Genomic DNA, 9,843 nt, shown 5'->3' with positions numbered 1-9,843 from the left:
TGACTTCAACAGGGAGCATTGCATCCATTATGCAACAAAGTCAGTGAAATCTTAAAGAAAGAGATGGCACCAGAGGGCACAGTCACTGCAGTGCCATTATCCCCTGCCTTTACAGTTCCTCCTTGCCTCACTCCATTGGTTCCTCCCCATTTTCAGTCATGTACACAAGAAACAAAAAAAAATGCTGAGCAGTTTTTCTTAAAAGCTTTCCCCTTAACCTAAATCCTGTTGTTCATCAAAGCATTTATATATATAATATATACGTCATAATATATATATATTATATATATATGTATAACAAAACACAGAAAGTTAAATAAAAAAGAGCAACACAGCACAGCAGACATGTAAAAACACAATCCAATAATCCTGTGCTTAAATTTAGAAACTGTGTGGAAGTTTAAATCCTTGTTAGAAGGAGAATGTTCTCTGTTTATTGTTTGTCAGATTTGAGTTATAATTCACCTTTAAAGCATTTTTTACTGCTATGCTAATACCAGGTGCTAAGTTCTCTGAGTGAATTGTCATCTAGGCTCTAAAACAAGGTTTCGGGGAAAGGAGAAATCTGAGCATGGTGAATTTTTCTAGCAAGAAACAGATAATTTTTTTTCTCTTAAAAAACCCATACCTGTAAGGGAACAAGTGTTGAAATCCATGGAAAAAAAAAAAAAAAAAGAAAAGCATGGCCCTCAGTCCCAGTAACAGGTCTTCTTTGGCACTTGAGAACAACCACAAGTAGTTTGCCTTTTTATTCATATAGAACAAAATTTACAAAGTCATTCATACATTTTTGTTTGTTTTTTGTTTTGTTTTTTACTTACTTCGAAAATTGGGAATATTCAAAATACACTTTTACCCCACTTCATTCTTTCATTATTTACAAGTATATACAAGAAAAACAGAAGAGTTTGTGTTTTCTTTTCCTTTTTTTTTCTTTTTCCTTTTTTTTTTTTTTTTTTTTTTTGTTCCTTTTAAATTTTGTATTAAAAATCTCTGCTGGTTGTTTGTACTGTTTGTTTCCATCATATGGACGTTCCGTGCGAGGGCTCCATCGCTTCTGGAATGACTCCGCCCGGCACGGACTGGAATGACATTGGGATGGGGGTTTTCACGGGGCTCTGCCGGAATAGTCCTCCGTTGGGTGACCTGTGTTTGCACTGTATGGAGGGCATGGTGGCCGAGCTGCTCAGGGGCAGCGGCAGGTTGCTGCCCGAGGCAGCTGTCAGTGTCCTGCTGGCACCATGAGCTGTCTGTTCTGGTAAAAAGGTGCTGACAGAAAGTTGCGTGTTCTGGTACTCGCGCACCGGCTCCAGGGTCTGGGCTGGCTGCATGCCCCCGATCTCCAGCGCCGAGATCTCGATGGACGCTGGGGAGATCTGCTTGTGGGCTATGTCTTCGTCAATTAAACTGTTCATGCGTCTGTGCACCTGCTCCAGGTTCACTTCCTTGTCCTAGTGAGGAAGAAACCAGAACAATCAGTCCAAACACAATCTCCAACCCCATCCGGCCCTCCTTCCTTCCCTCTGTGTGACCAGAGCTGCTGATCACTCATTACAGCACTTGGATTTTAACTGTGCCGGCACAAAACCTCGAAGTCCGGCGACATCTCCAGATGAAAAACCTGCTGAAGAAAATGCTGAAGAAAACACCAGCTCAATCTCAGCCTGCTGGAGCTCCTGATGTTGTCAATCCCATCCTCGTGGGAGGTAAACTGATGGCTGTGCTTCAGCTAACAGGGGCTGGCATCAGGGACCAGCACATCCCTCACACCCTTGGCTCACTTTGCACAAGCTGAGAAAAAAGCCCATAGCAGGCAAAAAAATGACCTGGGACACCAGATTCCAGCGGGCAGCTCAGCCCCTTGTCACCACATGACAGCTCACCACCATCTCATCTAGCTGCAGAGCATTTTCTAAAGAACAGGTCAATAAAAAACCCTGACTTCAGGGTAGTTGCTTCATGTGTCGAAATCTACTGGCCAGGGGTTGTGGTGGGGATGAATCCTTGCCTTCCCACCAGGAAGCCCAGGGTCACCTGCGTGGCACAGAACATAAACCTACTGGAACAGCACTGAGAGGAGCCCACTCTGGGAGTCCTGGGGAGGAGACCACACATTTGTGTTTGGAACAGCTGCATGACAGACCATAGGCTGTCACCTTGACAAGTCATCTGGAGAAAGTCTTTTCTGTGGTCAGAGCTCAGGGAAAGAGTGCTGGTCTTTAGAAAATGCATCACCATCTTCTGAGAATGTGTTTCCTAATGTTCCCAGAGTGGTCTCTTCAGCTGAACGTCAGAACCACTCACAACACATTTTAGCTTCCACGAGGAAATACAGCAAAAGGAGTTACCTTTAAAAACTGAAGTAGCAAAGACCTACAGTGGGCTGTTTATCACCTCAGCACGGCATTCAAGATGCTCAAATTGGGAAGCAACAGAACTGGCAGGGTGAAGTCAACCACCTGGGATGCTGTCTGACTGAATTTTAACAGCTAGCATTGTATTGCAAATAAAAAGGTATTACATTATATAATTTCTCTACATTTCATAAAGCACAGCTATGATTGCAGTTGTAGTTATTTGATGCAAGTGTAACACACAGCAGAATAGCAGCAAAGCATAACAGCCCAACAACCCTGGAACTGGAGAAATTCCCTGTTCCAACAGAAGCCTGTAATTACATTACTCAGCAAGACTCCGACCTAGGGAGCAGGACTACCCAAAACTTCTGAGTTCCAGTAATCCCTGACTGCCCAAGGTCAACCTGTGCTTAAATGTTGGTTGAACCCAACACCAGAAGCCTTACTGATTCATACCAAGACCTAGGCTCAGGGGATGAAGAAGTACAAGGTGTCACTGCCATTCACTCCTCTTAATCTTTCATCACTGGTGTTCAGGTGGAGCACAGAGAATTACAATCTCACTCCAGTGGTATCCTCAGCTATGCAACCTTGCTTTCCCCTGTAAATTGACAAGCCAACTCCAAAGTCCTTGATTCCAGTCAATGTCAACTACAGATTCAATTCTAATCTTGTGATTTAACACCCCTTCTACATTACTCAAGAACCATTGAATTTGCTGATCCCTGCATGGGTTTGGAAATGGATTAGTGTTACATGATGTACAGTCCAAACCTGTGCCCTTAGTTTAGGCTAAACCCATATTGATTTCAACTGGAATACAATTGCTCTACAATTACACGGCTGAGATGCATGTTGCAAATTCTTTGCTAATCAGTGGAAAATGAATTCCTATTAAATTTATGTCATAAATTCACCAAAATCCCAATGAAGCTCCCAGAAACCTGGGGGATACAATCTTCCTGACCAAAGAAACAAATAACTTTCAGAAAATCCTGCTTTTTCAGCCAAATCCTCTAATCAGATAATTTTGAGTTAGAGAAAAATCAATGGATAATAAAATAAAAAATAAACTTTTTTAACATGAAGGGATCACACAACACTTGATCAGATAACCCCTGCAGCTGTATCAAGTCTTTCCTGACAACAAACACACCTCACCTGTCAGACCCTTCATCCAACACTTTAGGCAATGCACTAAGCTGATGATAACTCGGAGGCTCTTTCCTAAATTCTGTAGCTAGGAAACTTAAGGATTTATGGTACAGTTGTCAGAAGGTCACATGGATTTAATTTATAATTTCTTCAGTTCCCTTTTCTTGAAGTAAAATTGCAGACTTGGCGTCACCCTGATTCTTTAGCCTTCTGATGATGTTTACAAAGTTCTGGTGGAGTCTCTCACCAATGTAACATAAACAAGTAGATTGTTTTCATACCAGTCTGTGATGGCGTGGTGAACTGACCACTGGGGTCAGAAAGGTGTTCCTCTCATCTACCAATCCTTGATCAAACTCCAAATCCTATTTCAATCCCAAATGATAATAAACTCTTTCTTTCTCTGCTAACCTCTGAACCTGAGTGAGTGTGGTTCTTTCGTGTCCCTACTGGTGACAACTTGGGGCAAACATGAGAAAAGTTCTTACATTATTCCCCAATGGGAGTAAGAGCTCGACCTCTCTGGATGGGTTCTTTGGAACAGGTGTCCAACCACTCCCTGCTGCATGTTCCTCACCTGTTTGCCAACAAAAGCTTGCTGCAAAGTTTTGTTTGTCCGCAAACTCCAGGTAGCACAATATATGATGTTACTGTGTCTAAGGAGCTAGCTCCCAGAAGCCCATTATGCAATGCCTCTTTATGGGTACCCTGTACTATTCCTTGTCTAAACGATGCTGCTAGCTGGGATGTAGACACCTAGCTGGCACTCTGGGTATCTGGGACTCATATTCTTATCAAGCTTCCACTACAAAATAAGAAAACAAAAGAGAACTTGGGTCAGAACTGAGCGAATATTAGAGCAAATATTCCTAAGTGAGGCTCTGGCAAAATGCTTGTGACTCGTTTACATTTTTCTGAGCTTTTGCCAAATACTAATGCCTTCTTCAGATCCTTTCAAGTGAAAATATACACCAACACTTCATTTATATTTTATTTTTTTTTCAATTGCAAGTACATACTAAGTGTATTCATCCTGCTTTGCCACTGAAACAAGAAAAATGTGACTTGGATAAAGCCAAGCCAGAGGGAAAGGTAAGGTTTCAATAATTGCAATAAGCAGTCATTAATTGTTTGCAGAGCAAAAATAAATTCATGAATGAAGCAGGATCCTCATTTGGAGCACCTGGGAACAGAAGGTCATAAAATTCAAAGCATGAATTAATCCTGGTTACATATTTAGCTGAGCCCTTCTTGGATGTAGACATGAAGAGTCACAGCTGGGATTCTCTTAATACACATCTCCAGGTTCAGACCACAGGGATTATTAAGGACCACATCCTTTGGGATGTTCCCCTCTCCTGGCCTAAGAGACCTTTTGTTCTGCTACGCTCAGCCCACCCAGGGCAGCATTCCTCAGGAAATGCTGGATTTGCAGTTGCTTATGTTCCACAATACAGACTCATGTTTCACTGTGCTAAAATTTTCATTCTTAGTAAAGATTAAAACCAGTTCCTACACACAGACATCACATTCTGTCTACACCAGAACACTTTATGAAGTACATAGAGAAATAAACACTTGGGATCTCTTTAAGAGGTAGCGGTGGTGATTGCATTTGCCTACCTCTCTTTCTTCAGCATTAAGGACAACTTGCTGGCCTTATTAAGATCAGAGAAAACTTTTTAAAGGCTTTCAACAACCCAGGAATTCACATTATTCCTTCTTTTCATTGTCAAAATAAAATGTTTGCAAAGGTTATGGAAAACAACTTGTCTCTGAGGAATTATAAAACCACGTTTTTAAAGGTTCTTCCTTTTTTCTTTGTCTTATTAGACAAAGAGCAGCTAAATAACTAAATGTCAAAGTTTGTATGAGACTATCTTAATGGTGATTGAATGATTCTTCAAATACTTAAAAAAACCCCTAAGATAAAATTCACAAACCCTTGAAAAAATTAGTTTGTCATTGCCCACCATAAAACTGCTTTGAATCCCAAGATTTCCAGAAGCAGAGGTTTTGGGATAGCTTTATGTGACAAGTCAACCTTTCAGAATCTGTAAATTCTGTAAACCTAATCTTTTTTCCCCTTTATTGTTCTTCTGGGAAATTCAGTAACATAGCATATGTTACTGAAAACTAACAAGCTAAATGGAGAAAGGTTTAAATGGCAATAAAGCCAGAAAAAGAAAAAGAAATCTTAAAAGTTATGATGTTTTTGCTCCATTGTCAGCTCCACGTTCCCCTTTATTTTTAGTTCTGTGCTTCTCATTATGTATCAGTAATTTGTTAAAATTCCTTTTTTGCACATAATATATAGAATGTAGTTAATATTATAAATATGTCACATTTCAGACATTTCATTCCAATTCAACTTCATTTCTCAACTATGGCTGTGTTGGACACAAGTATATGCTTGTGTTGCCAGAAGAAAAAATATTTTTCCTTTGCTGGCTTCATAATTTTTCAATATTAATGTTGTACTCCAAATAGATCAGTTGAAGAAATTAAACAGTGAAGGAAAGAAACGTCTAAGGAAAATTAATTATACACCCAAAATAAGGCTTATCCTTCTGCAGGCTTAAGGAAAATAGCTATCCAAACATGGCTCCTGGTCAGGAAATTCTCTTAGTCATAAATACCAAGTGAAATGTCAACGTCCCCCAGCGAGTCTGAGCTCTGGAAGGGTGTTTGAAGGGCAGGTTTCTGATATGTCCCAAGCACTCGATGGTGAGCAACAGGTTCAATGGCCTCTGCCTGACAGCAGGAGCACACCCTGGCTTGGAGTGGATCTGGAGGAAACCCACCAGAATTATCTGGCAGTGACTAAACCTGCATGGCCACACCTGCAAGAAACTGTGACTCCCTTTCACGACTAACCAAGTCTGGCCTTTTCACACAGAGTGAAATTATGGAAAGATATAAATGCAGACACCACGATTTACAGAGTAATCAATTTTGTTTTTCTAGCTTATTTTCTGTGACTCTTGACAGTGGGTTCTAATAAAAGCCTGTGGGCAGTCATATTGAAAGAATACGCTACTAACTGGGAGGTTTGGAGTCAGTTAACATGATCAAATTCAAGGGTGTTGGAAAGGAGCTACTGGCTGATGTTTTTAAGAAATTGCCTACATCACTCTAAACACAATTAATTAAAAGGTAATACTGCCCAGCTGAATGGCTTGCAACACTTGGGATTTTCCAAGGGAAAAAATTTTTGAGAAAAATACTTTTATTAAAGACACCATTGTGGTGTCTGATTTTTTTTACTTGTGATTTCTATGAGCTTATCGCAGACTTCAAGAAAAGCCACTTCAATGCATAAAAATGCTACAAGATGATGAAGCAGTTCCAGTAAGGCAAAAAAAGGAAGACAAATACCCAAACAAGAAAGTCTAATATCTGCAGAAATGTGATGCTAAAACTGTGCCAAAACTGCGATAAGTTGCATCGGCATCCAACACATGCAAATAAAAGCACACTAGACTGGAGAAGAAAAAGATTGATGGCCCTGACCCCAGAAGGACTAAAATTTCAGACACGTAGCCAATATGGGCAGACAGGCTCATACAGGGAGGGAATATCTTGCATATGTCAACACCTCCCAGTCAGGTGCTGGTAACAGTGCCAAGAATTAAAAGCCTGTTAAAAGTAGTTAATAACACTCAGGAGAAAAGCAGAAAACAATGCTTTTAAGGTAATATAGCCTTAATCAACAATCAGGGCACATTTCTGGTTTGTTTTTTTGTTTCCTGTCCTGGGTGACAACATGAAGGACTATCTTTTGGTGAGAGAAAGAAACCAAGACACAAATGCTAGTATTAGGTTCTCATTCTGTGCAAGAACTTTTTTTTTAAAAAAATAGGTAATTTTGTGATTAGGACTGGGTTTCAAAATTTGAGACAAACCCCAGTATCAGACAGACACTTCCTCTTTTGCCCTTGACCAGGAAACATGTTGGTCTCTCTCCCACCCATATAAAAGTCCTCTTGACTCGTGCATGTGTGTTCACAATGACAGGTGTCAGAGGTCATGAGACACAGGTGCTGGAAGGCACACCTGCACCCACTTAGAAAAGAACACTGAGGCACTTCCAGGTACAGACAGCCATACTGCGAAACTGAAAAAAGGAGGCAGAGGAAAAAAACTTAAACAGCAAAGTTTCCGTGCTCAGATACCCACAAACTATTCTCTTCTTACTCACATCAAACCCCACGGCTCCACCCAGCTAGCAACTTCAGTCTGTGAGGTTTCAGACATCATGGACTCAAACATTTGGCTTGTTAAAGAGAAATAAAGCAGCAGCAGCTCTGCATTTGTGCAATTGTTTAGGAATATTCTGAAAGTCTGTATCCACCTAGGGTCATTATCATTACTTTCAGTTATAGCTCCTGCATATGCAAAGCTGTAAATTTAATTTATTCCAGGCATAACTAGCCTGCTCAAGAAGAAAAAGCAGTGATGTAACACATGTGCTGCAAAACAATGACAATACAGTATGGTGTTACATTACCACAAATAAACCATTTTTAATACGACTCACTTTGTGACACTCATTATTTGGCAGATTCCGCAGCCGACAATGCAGTGAAACGCAGAGAGACGTGTAAACAGATGCAGTGGTGATGTATGTCTGCTATCATTAATCTAACACAGGCAACTGACCCAGTCAAATAGCACTTAAATGTTACAGAAAAATCGCTGAGTGGTTTCTGAGTGTGCTCTGCTCAAAGCTGGTTTGACTATAACAGAATCTTATTAGAAATATGCAGGGATGCACCTCAAGAGTCTACTTGAAAATCTGCTTTTAGAAATAGGCCCAATCCTGCAATCAAGCTTCTGCTCTAACAAGTGGAAGCTCTACCATGTATTTTAAATTAGCAATTAGCTAAATTATGTCCATAAACCAGCTGTTAGAAGAAGGCACTGAGACTGACATCAGGTGAGGTCCAGTTGGCTGTTACCTAATTGAAAGAATAAAAGAAATGAAAGTTTCGCAATCTGTTAACTTCATTCAGTGTGGAATAATCTGCAAAGAAACAAAACTTCATAAAAATGATGTACAAGAGGCCACCTTATTTACTAGGTGATGCTCTCCTTCACCAGAGAGCTGAAATTCCTTTATGAAGAGACAGTAATACTTTTTTTCCTTCTAAGTAAATCTGAAAAAGTGAGATATTACAGAATACTGCAAAATTGGTGTTAATGTGATAGAAAATTGTTTCAAATACATTACCAAAGTTTATTTCCAGATACCTTCGGCCAGAAAATAGGTGTAAATAAATTACTACCAAAAGCCTAGACACCAAACAAGTAACAGCGACTTACTACAGAACTGGTGGTGCAAGTAGCAAGAACCTTCATGAAGCAGTTCACATCTTCCCACACTCCTGCTGCACACCCTACCCAGGCTGGATTTATCTAACCTGGAACCACATCTAACCAGGGGTCTAATTCTGACGTGTCCCACAGGTCCTGCCTGTGAGCCTTGCCACAAATACCCCAGAGAGTGATCTGCCCAGTGAAGCTGACAATGCACACCAGCTAAACCTCTCTCTTTGTCTTATTTATACTTTTCAACTACATCCATGTCTCTGTGAATAAATGCACAGGACACAGTCCTGACGGGGGAACAGCAGGTCACCCCACAGTGTCTTGCAGTGATCTGCTCCCACATTCACCACCATCCAGTAAGTGCAATCACAGAGAGCACAGTCTAGACCTCACAACAGACCCAAACCTTGCCAGGGAAGAGGCTGCGATAGCATTTTCATTTGTTACTCAATATGAAAGGAGACATTCAGCCTCCTGCTGAGATATTCAAGCTTTAAAATCCTTACCAACCTTGGTTCACCAGCTGGTAACCCAACGACAAAGAGAATGAGTGAGTGGTTCACATGGTACAGATGTTTCCACAGTTTTCATGACATTAAAAATAAACAGGACAGTAAGAGAATGCAAAGAAACATTCCTCAGCACAAGCAGCAAAATGCAGTACAGAATGGGTGCTGGTTGATGAGCATGCCAATGTCTCTGCAAAGGAACTCGGGAGAAAGGAGAAGTTGCAAGTGGAGAAACCTCTACTGTGTACACACTACAGACTGCACTTACAGGCATTTCCAACAACACAGAGGTTAGGGTCAAGGGGAACTCCAGGGGAAGGTAAAGATGAGGAGGAAACTGACGGGGATTCGTCTGTGCAGGCATTTTCAACAAGAAACCAATCATCTGTATGTTTATTATAAATTCTCACCATGCTTCTGAGGCCCAGCCTCACATCATTGGCCATCTCCAGATGGAAAGGGAAAGGAAGATGTGGGGAGAAAAAAAAAAA

At 40.8% G+C, this 9,843-nt stretch overlaps 1 protein-coding gene across 3 annotated transcripts in view; it reads right to left on the bottom strand.

The window, feature by feature from the left end:
• Positions 1–734: 734 nt before the first annotated feature.
• The window catches only part of GRID1 (glutamate ionotropic receptor delta type subunit 1), a 483,633-nt gene continuing 474,524 nt past the window's right edge, over positions 735–9,843 (bottom strand). For all 3 annotated transcript variants that reach the window (XM_066191627.1, XM_066191628.1, XM_066191629.1), the window contains one exon: positions 735–1,451. In XM_066191627.1, the coding sequence (XP_066047724.1) occupies positions 1,023–1,451 (429 nt within the window). In that variant the 3' untranslated portion in view covers positions 735–1,022. The remainder of the gene's footprint in view (positions 1,452–9,843) is intronic.

Source organism: Chamaea fasciata, unplaced genomic scaffold (assembly GCF_029207755.1).
Source record: "Chamaea fasciata isolate MVZ Bird 193981 ecotype frontalis unplaced genomic scaffold, bChaFas1.0.hap1 SCAF_9, whole genome shotgun sequence".
In the NCBI taxonomy this organism is placed as follows: Eukaryota; Metazoa; Chordata; class Aves; order Passeriformes; family Sylviidae; genus Chamaea; species Chamaea fasciata.
This window is presented reverse-complemented; position numbering and strand designations above follow the sequence as displayed.